The sequence below is a fragment of the Thalia democratica genome, chromosome 4, assembly GCF_965202585.1.
Source record: "Thalia democratica chromosome 4, ktThaDemo2.hap1.1, whole genome shotgun sequence".
NCBI classification, from domain to species: Eukaryota; Metazoa; Chordata; class Thaliacea; order Salpida; family Salpidae; genus Thalia; species Thalia democratica.
This window is the reverse complement of record NC_139168.1, coordinates 43,324,149-43,346,188: the sequence shown is the minus strand read 5'-3', so window position 1 is coordinate 43,346,188 and position 22,040 is coordinate 43,324,149. Positions and strand designations below refer to the sequence as shown.

General features: G+C 25.7%; 1 protein-coding gene across 1 annotated transcript; it reads left to right on the top strand.

Moving 5' to 3' along the window:
* Positions 1-1,759: 1,759 nt before the first annotated feature.
* On the top strand, positions 1,760-9,571 carry LOC145834014 (E3 ubiquitin-protein ligase MARCHF5-like). Its single transcript, XM_082941319.1, has 5 exons — positions 1,760-1,777; positions 2,321-2,451; positions 6,655-6,839; positions 8,591-8,762; positions 8,969-9,571. Exons 2-5 carry the CDS (start codon positions 2,446-2,448, stop codon positions 9,122-9,124), a joined length of 519 nt encoding a protein of 172 aa, XP_082797445.1. The 5' UTR covers positions 1,760-1,777; positions 2,321-2,445; the 3' UTR covers positions 9,125-9,571.
* The last annotated feature ends 12,469 nt before the right edge of the window (positions 9,572-22,040 follow it).

Genomic DNA, 22,040 nt, shown 5'->3' with positions numbered 1-22,040 from the left:
GGCCCCAATCTAGTTATATTGATACAGTGGATCACTTTTTTGAATCCTTAAAATTCACAAATCTTTCTTAAGTCTGACAACTTAAAATATATATTGAGACATGTCAAATGTTAAAACAATGTCTATAAATATAATTGATATTGTAATTGACAAAGGTACGTATGTAAAACATTGTTTAAAAGTTTTAAAAAAGGTTGGGGCCAGTCATTTTTACTCTGCAGGCCGGATCCAGCCCGCGGGCCGTACGTTGCCCACCCCTAATCTAAACCAAAGTTTCCCAATTTTTTTTTACAAATGGCCCACTTTAAAAAGATTAAAATCCATGGCCCCCTTCAACAATATTACTCAAAAACTATCATAAAAACACCTAAGACATTTTTTTGCTCTTCATCTCCAACTCAAGAATATTTAGTGTAAGTTTCTAAATTACCATTAAAAACACAACACCTAAGACCTTTTTTCGCTCTTCATCTGCAACTCAAAAATATCTAGTGTAAGTTTCGAATTATGACCTCATGGCCCCCCTGTGGCTTCTTTACTGCTCATGGCCCCCCTCTTACCCTTTTGCTGCTTGTCGCCCCCTGAGTATCTGTCATGCCCCACTTTGGTAAACCCTGATAAATATTTTTTAAAGTTAACTTTCTCTTTAAGAAATTTTTGTGCTTGTATTTCGATTGATAAACAGCTCTGTGACTTTATCCTTGAGTACACTAAAAAGCAAAAGTTTAAAAACATAGTGAAAATACTTGAACTTTTTAATTTTGTTAACTCATGATAATTTTTTATTGGTTATTAAATATTATACATTTTTAAATTAATTTTATAATTTTTGAAAAAATTGTTTTACTTTAAACAAATTTTTTTTTGACATAAAAAGTTTATAAAATGCTTTCACATTTCTGTTACATCATTTATAAGTATAACTGTTATATGCAAGGATATAGTTTATTAAATGTTGTAGTTTCAGAAACGTTCGAGATAAAAATAATGTTGATCTGTATTTTTTTCTCTAGTTTGCTGCCTTGATGAAAAGATTTGTTGTTTTGTCGTTTTCAAAATTATTTATACAAGTAAATATAATTTCCAGTATTAAAGTTAATGAATGTGTAATAAAAAGTTCAAGTTTCAAGAACTATTTTAATGGTAAAAAGGGGTCAAAAGTGTTTTTTTATAAGGTTAAATTTTATAAGAAGTTTTACAATATAAATTATAAGTTACTTGAAAAGCATATTAATTTTTTTTTTTTTGACAAAAAGTTTTTAAAAGACGTTTTTTGCTATTTTAAAATACTATGTTTTTAAAAAGCTTAAAACTTTAAATTTTTAGTATGCAATTATTGAAAAATTAAAAATGTTTACACTCTACATTTAAATAATTAGCAACATATTCAAAAGAGCTTTATTGAATAATTTAAATAATATCAGTTTAAAACACAAGTAGTAGCTAATTTTTTTTGTTCAATTTTCAACTCTTAAAAGTTGTATAAATCAAAATTTACTTTGATCTTTTTATGTAATTAATAGTTAAAAAAAGCTAAAATAATAATATACAAAGTAAGGTTAATTTCTGAAGAACAAATTGCATTCTTTTATTGCCTTTTAAATTTTCAATTCATGCCAGTTATAATGTTTATAAACAAAAGCTATCTTTTAATGCTTGTTTTTGGTGACTCAAACTATGTTTTTCGCAATCAGTAAAAAGGTTAAACAATTATCTTAGAGTCAATTACCCTTAGTTTGTTTGAATAAAACACAAAGATTGTGTTCCATTTTCTAAAGTTAGTTTAACAAAAAGTTTATAACTTTATGTAAGTATAAAGTAGTTGAAATACTGTTTATGTTTGTCTTGCTTATACACAATTAGAATATAACTAGGAAGTTTTGCGTCATTTAGAAACTATATTTTATTTGTAAGAACTTAATAAAGTAAAATAACTTACATTTCTTTAAACATACTTTCTGATAACTAAACTTACTGCTAAAGTTATATAACAAAGAATATAACAAAAAAGACACAAATTGTTTAGGTCAGTATCACTGTAGTGTAAAGGATTTTAATCTCAATAAATTAAAACTTATTTTGTCAAAATGTGTTTTAAAACATTGTATTTAAATTAGTCTTTTTCATATTAAACTTTTTTAACAGCTTTAAACAAAAATTAATTACGTTAGTTTTACAGTTTTTTTAAGCTACATATTAAGCATATGGTTTTTAATTTTGAGTTTGTTCGAAGCTAAGCTTTTTAAAAGTCCTTATGTAACAAGTATTAAACAAAAAGTAAAAAATGATAAGTTAAAAATAATCAAAACGTATAAAATAGGTTTAGCATGTGATTTTCTTCAGCTGATTGACAGAACTTTTTACAAATCTTCTCCAGTTCTCGCTACAGGAGTCGTACTTGCTTCAATTTACTGGTCAGCTACTACTTATGGTGCAATATCACTTATGCAGGTTTTTATATTTTTATTAGATATTTAAAAGGTTGCAAATGTTTTATTCTCCATAGGTTTAGCACTTACTCAATAATGAAGTAAGGTCTGATATTTTTATCAGGACTTTTTTAGTTACAAAGTCAAAATAACTAGTTTTGAATGTACATAGTAAAACTCATTATTTTAAGAATAAATTGGAAATCTAATTTCTTGTCCTTTTTACAGAGTAGCCAAAAAACTTTGAATCTTTGAAAAACCCGAATTTTGAGAAATTTTGAAATAATAACTGGAAAACATGAAATTTTGAACAAAAGACACTAAAAAATCTGCAAAACTTGGATTTTTAAATAGTTTTTCAGCGTAAAAAATTAAATATATATCAGATACAAAAAATTTATCATATACTTACAATTTTTTTGTTATTTTTGAAATTTTTATTATTATTAAACACCCAAGGCGGCATTACAGTGTTTTTTTAATATTTTTATACTCTCTAAAACAGTTTTTTACCTCAAGTTTAGCTCTATTCAGAAAATGTATACAAAAACTTATGATATCCAAAACCTGAAAGAAATTCAGAAAACCTAGAAAAAATTTAAAAAAAACTTTTGGTAACCCTGTGTTTAAAGATCAAATTTAAAATCTTTTCAATTAGTTTAATAAGAGTTTTATAATTACAATTACAGTGCATCCTCACTTATCCGTCCATGTTGGGCAAGCTTTTATTGTAATTATGGCTTGATAATATTAAAACAAAAAGTAGTATTTTTCGTTGAAGAGTCTACCTTTTTTTTTTATTGTGCAAAGCATGTAATAAATCGCACACTAAACTTTCTTTTAATTAAATGTTTTTTTAACGAACTAAACAATTAAAACAGTAAATAATAGACTAATAAAAACTTTGATAAAGCTTAAAATCAGTTTAATGAAAACTAATCACACTGTAAACAATTCAATTTACATCGGTTTTAAAGTTAAAACATTGACTTAAGCTGAAATAATTAATCTACTTCTCGACTAAAACCGGTTGAACAAGGAGGATGCACTGTCAGGTTTGCCACAAAGACAGAAAAGTTGAATTATTAAAAAATAAGACAAAACTCAGGAAAACATGGGGGCTTTGAAAAATTTTTAGGAAATTTGATATAAGCATGCTCTTATTAAGAAAGTTTATCATGACTATAAACTTCATTTTGCTAATTTTATTTACAAAAAATTTTGCTTTTTCAGTCCATGTTTTTTCAGGGTCTAATTAAAATTTTGGAATAAATAAAAATCTTCTACGATCTCACGTGTGTATTTACTATGTAGTAGAGTTACAAGTGTTTTGTTTTTAGAGCTGTTTTTTGCATATACATCGATCATACACAGATGGTTCAAATGGGTGCAATGAAAGTTGTATGATTGAATCCAGAGAAAGAACTATTGTTTTAACCTTTATAAAATTAAGATTGAAAACTTAACATAATTTAAAATATTTGTTTATGTATTGTTGAATCGGTTTGAATTAAGAATTTGATCAAAAAGTCAGGAAATTTAAAAAGAAAAGTCAGGAAATTTTTTTCAGCTAGATCTGTGGCAACCCTGCACTGTACTACACATAAATATTACCTAGTATTTGTTTTTTACTGAACTCTTTATTCTGGTCGAAGTTGAAATATGTTAGTTTTGCAATATTTCTTTTTAATTGTACGTAAAAAGTTTCATATTTAAAATATTAGAAATTATATATAAATATATATGTATTGGTTTTTTTAAGAAAAAAACTATGTTTTTAACAAGTTATTAAATATCCTCAGTATAGTTATTTAAGTGTCAGTAATGAACTAAGTGTTTTGCTTGAAATAAAATGAAGAAGAGGATAGGTTTTAGTGAAGCAATTTTTAGCCTTTTTAGTTTGTGCCTTCTATAAGTAACTTATTAATATCAGCGAAAGAAAACTCTACAAAACAAAATCAATTTGTTAAAAAACAAGGTGCATCCCCTTATGTCAATAAAATTAGTTGAGTATTCTGTAGTTGTTTTACGCTAGTTACATAGTTGACATAACTTTAGATACTTTTTCCCTTATTTTTTATATACTAAGTTTAAGTATGTTTTGTGTTTTGTTTTGCAGCTAAACAAATAGTTACATTAATAAAATGTATTAGCTTCTCTTAGATAATGTTTTTAGTGGCTTGTAACTGTTATTTATTAAAATACTTAAGTGAATTAGTTTTGACATTGAAAATAGTTAGTTTTATTGTTAGAATTTTATTAAATGGTACTTAAATTAAAAAAATACGGACTAGAACTTGTTGATATAAATACTAATTGATAAAATAAAGTATTGTTTTTGTTAAGCAAAAGAGCAATAATAACTTTATTCTAAATATTTTACAATTTTTGAGAATAGAAGTACCAGTAAATCATTAATATTTAAATAGTCTCAAACTATTCACTAGTTATTATTATATATATTGTATACTTAAATTTTGTTACTTTGTAAACTAGTGTAAAAACTCTTTTTTTTTCAAATTTTAAATAAGTTAATATTTTTATTTAGATTGTAATGAATACTTTTATTTCCTTCTTTCACTATAATTATAGTTTTTAACTACTTGATGTAGTGTTATACTAAAAAATACTTTTGTGTTTGTTAACTATAAATTCTCTACAAATTATACAAGCCTTATATTTAAATTAAACCGAATTTAATGAGTAGAAAGTTTATTGAAATACTTTATTAAAAGTTTATAAATGAAGTGACGGGAGACTCAAGTACAAAAGTATACTGGAAACATTAAGCATAATTATAAATTATACAAGAAACGTTTTTAGAAATTAATAAAAAAGTTTAACATACTAGTGTCAGAGAAAAAAGTCAAAATCAAATTACATAATTTAAACGCAGTTTACAAAGTAAAAATTAAAACTAAAAAGTTTTAACTCATAGTTTCTAAACCTAAAAGTATATTTATACTTAAACTAAAGCAGAATTTAAAGACTTATTTTTTCCTTAAATTTTTACAACATTCAGACTTTTTTTTTTAAATAACAAAATCTGATATTTTTGATATTCTGTAGTTCAATTATATATTATAGTATAATTTTTAATTTTTTCCTTCTAATTACCAAATGTTGTTGTCAATTATACTTAAGTAACTGTTAAAGCTAGCTTTTGGACACTTCAGCTTTAATAAATCTATTGACAGAATAAACAAATTTTTGTCTACTCTACACAATTGTTGAACACTTGCCGTTATTTGTTTTATACTTATAATATTAAAATAAGTTTATAACTTAAAATACTTGTGAGTTGTTTTTTTTTTTGCAACAGATTATAAGTGAGTAAATTAGGTGAAATGTTAAGTCAAACTATGTGGTAATTTTTTCTAAATATAATTTTTCCATTATTTTCTATAGAGATGCTCAAGAACAGTGGTTTTAAGGATATGTTTAAGTACTTAAAGTAAGGTAAGAAGAATGAATCGGAAGTTGACCAAGAAATTATTGTCCTTTGTTTTTGTTGATATACTTGAACAATAATTTAGTAACAATAAATCTAATAACAAGACAAAGTATAGTTTTTTACTTTCTCATAAACATATTTATAACCAAAGCTTTTTTGTCTGTTACTAACTATTTAATTAATTATAATTATAATAATTTTTTAAACAATTACTACACACTATTATTTTAATAAAATTTTTTTAATAAGATTTAAAATTTTAAAACTCTTTTTAGAAGTTAATCTAGTTTTAAAGATATTTAAGTTACCTACAAGATGCTTTTTACCGTCTAAGAAGTAAAATTAGTTGTTGTGATATAAGGATAGAAAGTCGAAGAGTTCCATAAATTCTATATTGAAAGAACAAATAAAAAAGGCGACAGAAGACTTATTTAATTATCTATCTTCTCCAACAGTTTTTAAGCATTCGTTCTGAAACTTTTTTAGTTTAGTCTTTAACATTAGATCATCATAGAAAACAGTTCCTTGCTGCTCTTCTACACCCACAAAGCATTTTGGTTGTAAATTTTTGTTTTTTAGACCTGTACATACAACAACGGTGTAAGTAGCCTATCGAACATTAGTTTAAAACAAAGGGTAAGAATCTACCGCTGTTTTTCGCACATGCCTTATAACTTTTGATTTGGGTTAAACATGCGATGTTAAGCGACTGGTAACTGTAATCATAACAGTATAGTTTGTAATTTTTTAAAAATTGAATCTTTGATGCAGGTTTTAGGACACAAGGAGGGCTTAGAATTAATGGAAAAAACAGATCCTTTTTTTCTAATCGTAGGACTTCCTACAATACCTGTCACACTTATATGTGGAAAAATGCTACCCTGGGATGAGTACTTGCTAAAACTTTGGCGCAAGCATTCACACAAAATACCAATACTGAACACTGTATTACAACTGTTAGTTTAGATATAGTTTAAACATATGTGATTTTGTTAACCACTAAAATTGAATTAAAAACTTAAACGAAGAGTTTTACAGGGTGTTCTAAAAATGTATATGCATTTTAGTTAATTATAAATTTGATGTTTATTTTGATAAAAATGACTTAAACATGTGAAATAATCTATAAATATTGTCCTTTTATTGCGTGTTCTAAAACTGATGTGCGTTCTACTCCAGACACTGCTGGCAATGCGAAGTAATTGGCACATCATAGAACAATTCTCTTTGGACGTTCGTACAATCACACTCAATGGTTGCTATCAATTATACCAGTGTTTCTGGTTTATGGGCATAGTTTTATTCCTCAAAAAAAACTGGTGAGGTCTCTACGAAACCTCTTACGAAATCCACCGATTTGGCAAATAGCTAACAAGAAAGGATCTAACATCGTGGATCCAATGGTAGTGTTGTGGTATACCATCCTGCTGAAAATAGATATATTTGTGTTCAAAAAAAGACTTTTTTTTTAATACAATATACTCAACAGCAGGTTCAAGTTAACAAAATCAATCATAGAAGTGACAAAACTAAAAAGTTTTTTTTGGATGTCGCGAACAGTACCGTCAGCTTGTAGTAACTTATCTCTAACTTTAGTTAATGTAACTTATTTTGTTGTTTTTTCTCAAACTACTCTCATAACTGTCTTTTAACTTCTATTGCCAGGGTTGCCAAAAAACCTGGATTCCTGGAATTTGACAGTTTAGGCTAAAAAACCTGGAATTTTGAAATAAAATATCTAAAAAAATTGGAATTTTAAACTATTTTTACATGTAAAGTAACAAAATTCTGATTAGATAAAAGAAATATATCATAACAATTAAAAAAATGAATAATTAATAAACACATTTAAAGTAGCTTAACAGTATCTTTTTAAAGTTGCTATACTATCTAAGACAGTTTTTTTAACAACTTTAATTTTATAATAAAATTAAACAAAAAAACATGTTTTTTAAAAACCTGGAAGAATTTTACAAAAAACATTTGGCAACCCTGTAGTGCGATTTTATACTTATAGTAGCGTGTGAAAATAATATTTTCTTATTTATAATCAAGTCTGGCTGCCTTACTAAGTTAGATCTAATTTTTATTAATGGGTTTTATTTCAAATAGAAAATAAAAAAATTGGTTATCAGCTGCTACATTTATAATATTTATTTAAACTTTAACTTTATAATTCTAATCAAAGTGTGCAGTATATATATTTTCTGATATACCCAATATATAAGTATATATTCACAATGCACATATAAAATATTTTAAAGGTTTAACTGTTTTAGACATACGCTATCTTGCATATTTACAGATTTATAAGCGTTATTTAAAAAAGCTTTCCAAAAATGAATGTACTTTTCTTTAAAACTAGTAAATACAAAGTAAGCATAGTATTAAAATTTAGCCATATAACAAATCTGATGTAATTTTTATCAAAAAAAAATACTAATGATGCAGTTGTATGGCAATATTTATTTAGGGTGTTTGGTTTGATTGAGAAAATTACTTATAAATTAATTTTTATTGTTTTATTTCATTAATTCTTTTTTTACCTTTTTTCTGAGCCGAAGTATTACAATGGGATTCATTTTTACAAAAACAATCTAAAAACTAAAATAATCTAAATTAAACTTTACTTTTACATTAAAGTATAATATAACTAAAGTTATAACTATTTTTATACTTATACTAATTAAAACATTGTAATTTACAGGGAAGATCCAGCTACTCGCAGAAGTTCATTAGTTCCTTATGAAACTTCAACTGTGAGAGAAATAAAACTTACTCGTGTTTTCTGCGGAGCTATGGCCTTTCCAACTGTCTCAGCTTTTATCGGAAAACTTGTGTTTAACAAAGTTGCAGGCAACTTTAAAAGAAGTTTGCTGGTTTGTTTCTATATTTGTATTTATTTATCTTTTGATCGTTGTTCAATAACCTAATAACAGTATCTTAACCGTCTAGCCTTTAATTGTTGTTGAAACTTTCTTTATTATCTTTCAAAGTTGTATTCAATTCTTCTTTTTAAGGTGCTTTTTATAAACTCAGACTAGTTTTGTTGTTTGTCATGGGTTTTCAAAAAAAAAATCTACAGGGAGGTGTGACGTTCGTTCTTGTCAAAGGCTTGTTGAAAATATACTTGCAACAGAGAAAGTACACGTTGAGCACTCAGCGAAAAGTTGCGCCTTACAAACAGGATTCTGAAGCGTTGAGCTCGAACAGCCAATCAAATACTCGAGATCAATCATAGGTTTCGGTTAAAAATGTTTTTATGAACGACGCAGGAAAGATTGTCGATGTTGTGAGGAATTAAAGGAGGAAGCTTTGGTTCAGTTTTCTGTTTAACAGTAAAACTTTTTGTTGTGTTGCTGTAGTAGCTTTTTAGTTTTTCTATAATTAGAATGAAAATTTTAAAGCTTATTTATAATTTTTTTGAGTTTTATATATACTTGAAATAAGTTTCTATCCTTATATTTTCTAACTCAATAAGATTTTATTTGGTTTTTTCTAACTTATACCTTTTTTATTTTTTTAGCTTGTTACGTTTATAACTTTTTTAATATAAACCTGAACGTCAAGACGAATAATAGTTATCCTGATTCAGTCTTGATTAATTTGAACTAAAACAAAATTTTATTAAAATTAAAATTAGTTTATTCAACTTAATTTTAATTTTACCTTGAACGTACAGGTCTGATATAACATAGTTAAAGTTGTAATGAGTTATAAAAGTATAAATTATAAAAGTATAAATTATAAAAGTATTAATTTTGAAAAAGTTAAGTTAGACACTTATCAAATTAGAAAAAAAAATTGCTTCAGAAGCTTATTAAGTTTGATGAAAATAGAATGGTAAAAGTTTGAAATAAAAAGTTAAAAACGTTAAAGTTAAAATTTTTATTTAGTAAAATTGTTTTGTAAAATTAAAATAAAGCTAACTTTACAATAAAATAAAATTAATGAGACAGTTATCATGTATTTTTGTATTTTTACAAAAGTATTCAAAGTAGAAAATAATAATAACTATAATTAAAAAAAAAATTCTAATTTAGAATTATTGTAAAAATTGTTTCAAAATTTCAAATGCATGGTTGTCTTTTGGTCAGAGTTTATTTATATTTTTGAATAATGGTGATCAATTTTTGAATGAAACGATCAAGGATTTATATTCTGATAAAAAGATAATTTGTTTTTTATGAGAGCTGAAATGTTAGAAAACTAACGAAAATGTAGATAGTTTTTTATAGAAAAAAAATTGGTCATTTCCAAGTATCAACCGCACGTTGAGAGAGGTTTCATTGAAAACTTAACGATGCTGTTCACTAATATTTCTACAGAATCATAAAGGTTAGTAACATAATTGCTACATACTCAAAATAAATCAGGATAGTTTTGACGTTTTTTGAAAATATTCGGAATTTTTTTTGACTAAACTTTTTTTTCTTAAAATTTGTGTTTTTCTTATAAAAATGTTTGTTAGTATTTTGATATATTTAGCTATTTAATTTTTTTTTCAGTTTATAGCTCATTTTGATTATTACTAAATTTTCTCATTAACTCAGGCTAGTTTTTTGTCACTTAGGCTGTTTTTTTTGTCTCAAAAAAGGCGAACCTGTAGTATTGTGCCACTACCATATGCTATAACCATAAAACGAGGTAATCTTAGTCAGAGAAATAACTGCCTCAATGAATTATTTTGCTTCAGAAATAAGTAGATAAATAAATTTAACGAGGAAAGCAAAATGTTAAACAGTAAAGATCCTATAATGAAAGCATCAAAAAAGAACTAATCTTACTTAAAAGAAAATTGGTGATGACATCACACATTATTAACTTCAACATACAGAATAATAAGGAGAATTGCATCTGATAATAAAAAAAAAACACATTCACCACTATACAAGAGCAACGACGAAAAAAAGACTGGGTGAGCAAATAGAATCATATCTTTATGAAAGTAAACTTTAACTTTAAGTAAAACAAAGAACGGAACACAAAATAATAATTTAAGTGCGATGATTTAAAGTGACAGTTTTGATTGCTTCACTCAAATTTTTACAAAGTGTGCATAACAGTGTTGAGCTGTGCTTAATAGGTTTCGAGAAACACTGTCTTAGAGCATAAAGTCATTCACTAAAATATTAATATTTTACAAAAAATGAGTTTCAAAACATATGTTTTATTTTTTTTATGTAAATAACCATTTTAAAACTTAAAAAGTTTATTCTTAGCCGAATTTACCAACGGGCAACCATGTAAGTAAGGAAAGAAAAAAAAGCTTTTAGACAGCTCAAATTAAATTTTGCTTCATTTATTTTACTTCATAATAATAAAGCACTTAAATCCATACTTTACCGAATCTAATAAACCACAAAGAAACTTGCCTGTTATTTTTCGCTGATGATCTTTATAAAACAGTTAGACCTTTTTATTTTCTGTTTTACTTTTAAGGCCTTTATGATTCTAAAATAATGGAATTACTTTTTATGGAAGTCTTCAACTAATGTGTAAATTTTTACTAAAAATAAGCTTGAATACTAACTTTCTCTATATATGCGCTTTTTACTCAAATAGAGCTCCTGTTCTGTGAAGTGATTTAAAGTTCAATTAGCTAACTTAATATAATTCATTTAATATACTTCAGTTTATTATGAAAAAAATTAAAACTATTATAAGCCATATGACTATGATCTAGAACAGATAGTTTAAGTGTTCTCTTTTAAATATTGTCTTCGTTAGAGTTTTTGAAATGTTTCTCTGTTATTTTTGCATGAAAAATAGTTTTAATTTTACTCAAACTATTTTAATCAAACAATTTTAGTTCTGATGTTATTTGTTATCCTATTTTGTGTTAACGTTAATTCTAGAAAGTTCTACTATCCTTTCATATTATTTCGTGTTTTTCTTTTTTATATTCGATTAAAAAATGTTTTAAGTATTTTTGAAATATTAGTTTTTCTAATGAGGTAAACATCTCAAAGTTTTTTCATGTTTTAAGATCTAACTGTGCTTAAATTAGTTAAGATTTTGTAGATTTTATAAACAGTATATAATGCTCTTTAAAAAAATATGTTATAAGTCAGATTCATTACATAAATATTCCAGAAAAAAGACCTACTAATAAGTACAGAAACTGCATCAACAAAAAACGATTAAAATCAATTTTATTGCAGCTAAGACAGAGTAAAAAGAAATAAACTACTATGAAAAGAAGTAATTTGTATAAATAAAATTTTAGTTTATTACTTAACAACGTTCTAGGCATAAAAGAAATAATTGATGAGATACACAAAAATAAACGTAATAATAGTGTAAAATTAATAACAACTTTAAAAACGAAGATAATAAATTCGTTTATATTTAAACAAAAAAATAACTTTTCACACATTAGTTTTTTTACAGGGTTGCCCAAAAAAACCTACAAACATGGAAAACCATGATTTAAAAAAATAAATTACATGTTAAGTAGTAAAATTTCAATTTGACATAACAGATGCATCACATAGATAAAAAAAATTTGTCACCATCTAAAATGTTTATATTAAAAAACACATTTAAAGTAGCTTTACAGTAACATTTCATTGTTTTTATACTATTTAGCACAGTTTTTTTACTTAACTTTAAACTAGAAATAGAGCTAAAAATGTTTACTTTGAAAACCTGGAGAAAATTTACCAAAAACATTTGGCAACCTTGCTTTTACTAATTTAGATCAAACAGAGCTACGACATAAAAAAATTTCTTTTACTAACATATTTTTTTCAAGTAAATTATTAATTCTTTAATTTTAATCGATTTTTTTTAGCACGCTATTAGATAATTAAAAAAGTTAGTTTATTATAAACTTATACATATAAATATATTATAAGTTTTCGCAAATTTTACGTTGTTTATCAGACGAGTTGCTGATATATTTGAAGCAATTGATAAAGTAATTCAAAAACTTTTATCTGGTGAAAATTCTCAATACAACTAGGTATATGTTCTTTCAGAACAAGTCAAATATGCACGAATGGTCAAATTTGCACGAGAATTAAAAATAAATAAGAAAAAATAAGTTACCGACCGAGGGTTAGGGGTAACAGTGATAGTAAACTAATGATAAAAACTAATAAATATTATTATGATAAAAAAGCAAGAAAAATTAATTATTAGAAAAAAAAGTTATTGACCAAGGGTTAGGGGTAACAATGATAGTGAAATAAAAATTACTAAAAAGAATATTTAGAAAAAAGAAATAAAAGTTACAGACCGAGGGTTAGTGGTCTGTGATAGTTAGAAAAAAACTACAGTGATAGTAAAATTTAATAAATAAAATCAACCCGTGCAAAAGTGTCACTTCGTGCATATTTGACACCTACCCATGTTCTTTACTGGGTTGCTAAAAATCCTGTGTTCAAGAATTAAAAGCCTTGAATTTTGAATAATAATCACCAAAAAACTGGAACTTTAAACAATTTTTACAACTAAATAATAAAATTTACATTAGATACAAAAAAATTAGTTCAATAAAGGTCTTTTCACGGGAGCTTTAGAATTTGTAAACAATACAACTTTTGTTAAAATGCGCTATTAATCACTCACGTTTAAACTTACAAAAGTATTTAATAATGTTATGAACTCGTTTAAAGTGATAACTATATACATAATGAACAAAAATTCACATGCACTACATACAAAGTTGATACAGTTGCAAAGAAAGCCTATTTGAACCTGAATTTGTTGCTTGCTACTGTTTTGTATGATTTTCTAGCTTCATAAACTTTGTTTTTAAAATTTGTGGCTAATTAACAAAAAACAAATATTTATTGATCTTGCCAGCTAATCACTTCTAAATAACTTTAGTATCTAGAAACTTTAATTTTTTTTATATTTTGCTATTTTTTATAAACTAAAGTTATATAAAGTATGGGTCGGCGGCCTTTAATAAGTAGCAGCAAATTTTTCTTGAATAAAATGCTCGCGGAACTCTCTGTTTTTCCGGGCGCCGCAGAGTTCCTATTGTAGTTAATAAATAGAAAAAAACATTTTTTGAACAAAAATGTAATTAAACTAGAAATAGTGTTTCACAAATAATTAACGATTATTTATCTAACCAGGGATGCAAAAAAATCTGGAGTTTGTATAATCTTTAAAAAATAAACAAAAAGTTAAAAAAAAATAACTTGGAATCATAGACTACTTTTACATGTAAAGTATTAAAATTTCGATTCGATACGTAAAATCTATCATAAAGATTTTTTTTTGCACTATTTTATTTATTTAAAGTAGCTTTACTACATCTTTTCTATGTTGTTATACTATTTAAAAAAATTTTTACCTTAAATTTAATTATATACCTAAAATAGACTAACAAAAATGTTTCTTAAAATAATCTGGAAAGATTCAAAACACCTAAAAAATAGTTAAATAATCCTTTGCAATCCTAATTAACAGATTAAATGCAGGTCTTTACAAAGAAAACTTTATAAATATTTAAAAAAAATTCCGAGTAGTACATCGCATGTACTTTATTTAATTTTTGCGAGCCACCGTTTGCCGACACCTTGTAAAACTTTTAAGAATATATTTTTATGTAGAAATGACTAAAAGCTGAGGTTTTGTACTTCGTTGTTAACTTTTTTATAAAGCTTTTATTTTGAATTAATGCAGCATTTAAACGCATGTATTTAAAAATTTTACACACCTGATTATTGTTCAAAATTTCATTTTACCATTAAAAAATTACTAATTGCCATAATAACAAAAATCATATCTTTTAAATTAATTAATGTTTTGAACTTATTAGACACGCTGACTTTATTTTATTGCATTCGCAAGATAAAGCTGTAAACTAGGTAATATATTATCCTGCTAATCAATTTTTTTTAACTATCAATAAAATATTGCTTTTCATATAAAAACAACTAAACTTAGTTCGTAAGTTTCTAACAAAACAAAGATGGTGCATATAAAATATTAAAGTCAAAGTTATTTGTTTTGTGATTAGATGTTGAATAAACAGTGAGAATTGTTTATAGGTGCTTAACTTATGTCAAAGAAAATTATCAAAAAATTTACTAAGGCATGATCACAACAGATAAAATAAAAATTGTGGTTAATCTCTAAAATGTAACTTAAATTTCATAAAAGTAATAAAAAGTTTTATAATCGACATATTTCGAAAGTTTAAAGTTTTAAATATGCAACATTTGTTTATGTTTTCAAGTATAAAAGAGTTTAAAATATCTTTATATAAACAATATTGTTAGAGTCCAGTTTACTACTTTGTAAATATTTGAAAAGGACAGAATTTCATTTCAACCGAAACTGGAAATAAATAGTATATTAGTTGGCACTTTTATTTTTTAAATAATCAATTTCTTCCGTAAATTGAGCAATATTTTATAGTCAACACAACTAATTATATAACGGTTATAAAAATTCATCTACTTTTAATTTTGAAAACGTTTCACATGTTTTTGTCATACTACATAAAAGTTTCTCAAACTTAACCACTTAATCGGCCAATTTTCAGGTTAAATAATTAACTAATTGAAATGTACTTAAACTAAAGCATTTTTATAAGTATTCATCTTTTAGCAATATTTTAAAAATAAATTTATTGGTAACATAACTTTAAAAGAGTTATATGTCAATGTAATACAGTTTTAACTTGTTGAAAAAGGTTTTATTTTGCTTTTTTTCAATGTATATGAGAGTTCTTACAACTCAACTAACTCCTTAAACTAAACAACTTTATTGAAATTATATTAACTTGCTTTTAACATAATTAAAATGGTGTTTAAGAAATCTTAAATTAAATGTTTGTTTAAGTTTACTTAAATTTTCAATATAAATACTCAAAAATTAGTCTACTAAATAACTATCAGTCTAGATCAGGGGTCAGCATACTGCGGACGCGAGCATGTTTTTATTCTAAATTGGATGCGCCCCGAGAGCATGTAAGCCTAGCCATAGTAAGAAAAACGTATTGAAACATATATTAGATATTTTAGAGGCTTTAAAGAAGAGTAAAAAAAAAAACCTTTCAGGCATAATTGACAAGAGATACTAAAAATACACTAGATATTCCAGGGTTTGCAATGAAGAGTAAAAAAAGGTGACAACTGAGACTACAACTGCAAACAGCAACGATTTATTTTGAAATTTGACTTGTAACCACCAAAGGTCTGCCGAGATCTGCTCTAGATATTCAACTGAGGTTAATATTATTTTAAGAAACAGCATGATCTAACCTTTGAACAAAACTAGAAACTTAAGTTTTTACTAGATTATGTAATTTTTAGCCCAGGAAAAATCAAAGTTAACATTTTGTAAACAGAAGTTCAAAAGACATAACTTACCGAAAAAAAATTTAAACAAATTGTTTTGAGCGCTTTTTTGTTGTTTAATAAACATTGTTGTCAAAAAAGGTTAAAGGGCTAAATAAAATAAAAAGTACAAAAAAAAAAACATAACTTTTTATACATTAAAATGTTTTTATTGAGCCCTTGGTAAATCTGAAATAAAATTGATTAGCAATTTGTTTTTATAAAAGTATGACAAGTTTAAATACTTATTCTAGAGTATTCCATTTTTTAGCTAAGAAAACACTTATTTCTATGTGCACTTGATTACTAAGTAAATGACTAATTCAACGAAATTTATATTAAAAGGTTGTATAGTTAAAACAACTATGAGGTAAAACAGTTTTTAAACACTTTGATATATAAGTAAAATAATAGAAATTAAAAGTATAAGTATTTAAAAATGAAGAAAAAACTAATAGTACTTCCTAAATTTTAACCCGTGGTAAAAAAAATTTAACAAACAATTAATTGTTTAATAAACTTAACCCTATCTATTCATATAATATACAATGCTAAAAGAACTAACTCTTTTCAGTTAAAATAAATTCAATTACATATTTCAAGTCTTTTTATAATATATAGTAGAGTATTTATTAAAAATTCTAATTTTTTTTAGATGTGTACTTTATAGACAAACAATTTCTTTAAAATGCACGTATACGTTAAACATTTTAATTAAAACTTGTGCTACTTAGTTTAGAGTCTTAATGCGCTAAGTATACCTTAGCAGAATGTATGTAAACATTTGCTTAATTTCATTTTTTTATGTGTATTAAACAATTTATGTAATGCAGTAACTATAAAATAGTTGAAAATACCCTTAATAATATAATTTTATATAATTTTTAAAATAACAATCTTTAAATTTTTAGAAATAACATTTAGTAAAATGTATATGGGTCTAATACAAATATGTACTAATATTACTTGATAAAAGTATCTTTTTTTAGCTTAAACTATATATAATGGTTCAAGAAGTTTTATATAACATTAGTGTTTAAACCAGGGTTTCCCAAAGTGGGCGATATCGTATCCCCTGGGGGCAATTTTAGTAGGTCGGGGGGCGAATTTTAGTAAAGGGGCGAATGGTGGACAATAACTAGTAAGGGGGCGAATGGGGGGAGATTTTATAATTTTGGACAGTCATAAAACTTTTACTTTCTATTTTGTTATTTTACTAATTTTAGCTTGTCATTAAATATTTGACCCTGAGGTAAAACTTTAACAAAAAAGTCCATTGTGTTTACGTAAAGTATAGAGTTCATTCCTAACATGTAGATAAGAATTTAGAGTTTTTCAGAAAACGTCGAGATGAGAAACACAAAAATGTTCAAGAAATTTACATAAAATATTGAAGATGGACAATTAGCTTCTTATTATCTGTTTGTCATAGTTGCTAAACAAGGACTGTCTCACACCATTGGGGAAAAAACGTTTATTCCTATTTTAAAAACAGTTCTGGTAAAGGTCATTCATTATAAAAACACCAGTAATGTTTTACGTTCTATTCCTTTAAACAACAACACTGTGAAATAACGTATAGATGAAACTTCAGAATGTGTTGAACAAAAGTTAGTTCGAATGATGTGCAATAATTCTTTTTCGATGCAGATTGACGAGTCCACTTTGCCGGAAAATAAACGTCTTTTTCTTGTTTGCGTGCATTTAATAGTTGATGATACAGCATACGAAGAACTAGCGTTCTTCCAACTTATGGAAACGCATAGCACAGGAAGGTTTGTCTTTGAAAAATTATAAAATGTTTTGAAATGAATAAAATACCTTCAAAACATCTTATAAGAATTGCAACAGATGGTGCTCAGTTTATGATAGAAAAGTATCGTGGATTAATAACATATTACAAAGAGTTAAACCCTGATACATTTACTATTCATTGCGATATACATCGCTAACATTTAGTTGCAAAATATTTGAGCGTCCGTTTAAATGACTCATTAGAGTTTGTGATAAAAGCTGTCAACAAAATAAAAAGGCATGCTTTACAAAGTCGTCTGTTTAAACAGCTGTGCAATGACAATGATGAGGTTTTTGATAAGTTGATAGTGTAAACAGAAGTGAAATGGTTATCAAAAGGAAACTGTTTAGAAAGTTTCTTGCTGTTATTAATTCAGTTTTTGATTTTTTCTGGAAAGTATATTGGCAGACAATCTTGTTAAAAGAAAAGTAGACATTGCTTACATGTTAGACTTATATGGTAAGATGAACAATCTGAACAAAAATTTACAAGGTAAAAACTTAAATCTCGTAAAAGTGAAAAGTAAGATAACCAGTTTCAGAAACCAACTTGAACTGTATGGAAAAAATTCTAAAATAATCAGTTTTCACAGTTTGCAATTTTAGAAAACCCAAAACTTCAAATAAGTGAAGATTAAGTAGAAGTATTTTCATCTCATCTGGAACAGCTTAAATGTGATATTGATAAACGATTTACTGATATTTTTCAATTAAACGTCCCGAAGTGGATTATGGATCCCTTCTAAGCAGATCTTTTTGAAGTAAACGTTGACTTACAGGAATCTTTCTCAGACTTACAAACTGACCTTGAACTTAAAGTAAATTTTTCCAAAGAACGATATTAAAGCTTTTGGACTCAACAAAAAGTAAGGCAAAAGTATCCCAAAATTTCGGAGGAAGTTAGATTTTTCTTTATAGCTTTTCCTTCTAGCTATGCTGTTGAGAAAGCTTTCAGTTCAGTTATTAACATCTAGAGTAAAATATATAATCTAGATATTGGTAAAGGAGTCGACTTAAGGCTTTATTTGACTGATTTAGAACCAGATATAGAAAAACTTGCAAGCAGTCATGAAGCTCATCCTTCACATCAGATTAGACTTCAGTTGCAGACATTACTTTCTGTAAGGTCTTCAATTTTTTTGATTCTTTAAAAAAAATCTTATTTAAGCTGGTTTGTATTGTATTTAAGTAGTCTTTTTATAATAACAATTTTATTAAGTTATTATTCTACAACAGGTTTGCTTAATGCCTAATGAATATTAATTACGGTAGACTTCTCTTGTGTTCGCACTTTTTACCCAAAAAAAGTGCAAATTTACAATTTCTTAAATTTAACTTAAATAAAGTATATAACTGACTAAGTATTAATAAAACAAAATTTTTATTATACTTAATAGCTTATATAGATCAATCTTTTTTAATGAATATTTATTTTATGTTTTAGTAGATTTTACGTTTATTCATAACATTATTGCATTATAACATATTGAAATTTGCAATTAAAAAAAAAAAGATAATGCATTTTTGAATTCGCTCTTTTAGATTTTGTTCAAAGTGCAAATTCAAGCGGAAGTCTACTATATTTATTGAGTGGTTTAGGTTGTAAAGTTATTAATAGTTATGTTTTGACTTGGTTAATTTGTAGTTTATACTTGTCGTTTTACACTGCACTAAAAGTTTTTATAGCATAGTGAATAAAATATTTTCTTTAAAGATATTTATCTGACAGATTTTTGTTATTACTTGTATAATCTGTATAAGTAAAATAATCTTGTAAACCATTAAAGTTTTTATTTCAAAAAAGATTTTTTGACTTTTAAAGAGTATAGATTTGAGGTCTCTATTTAAAATGACTTTAAGTATTTCACTAAAAAAATTTTAAAGTCACTTTTTTTTTCTAACTTGATTTATTGTTGTTAAAAAATCTGTATATTAGGGAATTTTAAACTATTAGTACAACTGTTTTTTTGATTTATCTTAATTCAAAATATTTTGAAAATTAAAATTTGTTGTTTATTTTTATACTTCAACCCTATCTCTTAGTTTTTCACTATTCTCTCTGTTAAATTATTATAGGTTGATAGCTAGAAAACAAACTCATTTTTGAACAGAACTAAATAAGCTATTGAAAAGACTGCTACAGTTACAAATCAAAATTTTAATCTAATAAAAAATGTTTTAATTTATTACTTTTTCTTCACAAAAATAACTGTAAAACGTTTAATTTTTTTTTTTTTTTAATTTAAACAAAGAAAAATAAATATTGTTAGGATTTAGGTTTAGTTTTTTAAAGGTTATTCCAAGTCAAATACTGTTTCATGGTATTCTACTGCGAAAAACATATAGTTTAAAAAGATAAAAATTAAATTTTTAACTTTACAACTAACTTGCTTATAATATCTTTTAGCATTGAAATTAATAATTTTTCTGCATTAACATAAGCTATTGATAAGACCACTTTTCATGTGAAATAATCAACCAGTCGGTCAAACTTCCTAAAACTAGATCAGCAATGATGTTTTATTATTTATTTCATTATGTGTAAAATAAGCTGTTCATTCTTTTGTAGTTTTTTAATCTATGGTAAAGTAATTTTAGAATATGCCTATTTATAAAATAATTTAAGTTTATTGTACGACTTAAACAAGTTACTTTGCATTCATTTCTAAATATCCGAATTTCGTTATATAAGAGATTATTATAATGTCAGGTTTCAGTTTTGATTTTAAATGGGTAACGTACAGTCCAGATCCAGTCAAATTTCGGCCCGCTAAGTAACTTGAAAACTTCTTGTGCAAAACAAATAAAGTTTAGCTTTTTAATACTTTGAAATACGCTTTCAATTTTGTTTTCAGTTCACAATAGTACTTCCTAGATCACAATAATAGTAAATCAGTTTATTACATTTTTTCTCGAGTTTTTAATTTTCTTATGTCTTAGTTTTTTAAATTATGCAGCCCGCAAGTAAATTTTTTTAACAAGTCGACACTAGAATGGATTTTTTAGTAAATATGACTTGCTGACTACAAAAGTTGTCCACAACTAACCTAAAGGATTCATTAGTTTCAAAACAATTCATATTTAAACAGAATTGATTACAGATTACAAAAAGCTTTTTAATATTTAAGTATTTTAACACACTTTACTGGGCTTATAAGAAAATAACTGTTAATTATTTTTTCAAGCCCTGTAAATTACTTTAAACAAAGCCCAAAAATGCGTGCATAAAAAGTTCAAGACTAAATTACATTTCGATTACAACTTTTTTGGCTCAAAAGTGCGTATAAGAAAAAAAAAAACTTTATAAAATCATTGGGGGCGATTTTTTTTCAAATATCTAAAAAGGGGGCGATTTAGTAAATGAGTTTGGGAAACCCTGATTTAAACTGTTTCTCTATATATATATACCTCAGATGTTTTTGTGTGAAAACTTTATTCCGACTAACGGCGTTTCACTAATCTCAAATAAATTTAAGAACAGATCTATGGAGTCTATAAAATATTAACACACATTTGAAAAAAAGTATGTATAATTATGTATAGTGTTTATGTGGAATAAAAACATAAAATTATAAAATTGTCTACAAAAAATACAAATTCAATAAAAGCAAACACTAAGCTCAAAAAAGCTCTAAGAATAGGCAAGTTTTTTTAATGAAAATTAAATTGAGTTGTGAAGAAATGTTACGTCATAATAAATTTAACAAATTGATCAATAATTTATGCAGCTTAAAAACATGAAGTATTAAATTTGCAAGTGTTTGTGATTGAAAATGTGAATGTTGTGAAATGAATAAGTACATAAGTAGACGAGTTATTTAAAGTAGAATCGTCGGTTGTGGGGACAAATATTTTATAAATCTTTCCGCTTATTCAGAAGTAGGTCTTTATCTTCTTCTGCAATTACTGCTCTTTCTGTATTGCAAGTTGGGCAAATTCTACCTACTTTGTTTGATGCATGTTTGATCTTTGAAACAATACTCCACTCCATGTTTGGCCTTTTACCGTACCTGTGAAAAATCTCCAGACATAATCCGATAAACACGTGCTTTGTTTTTT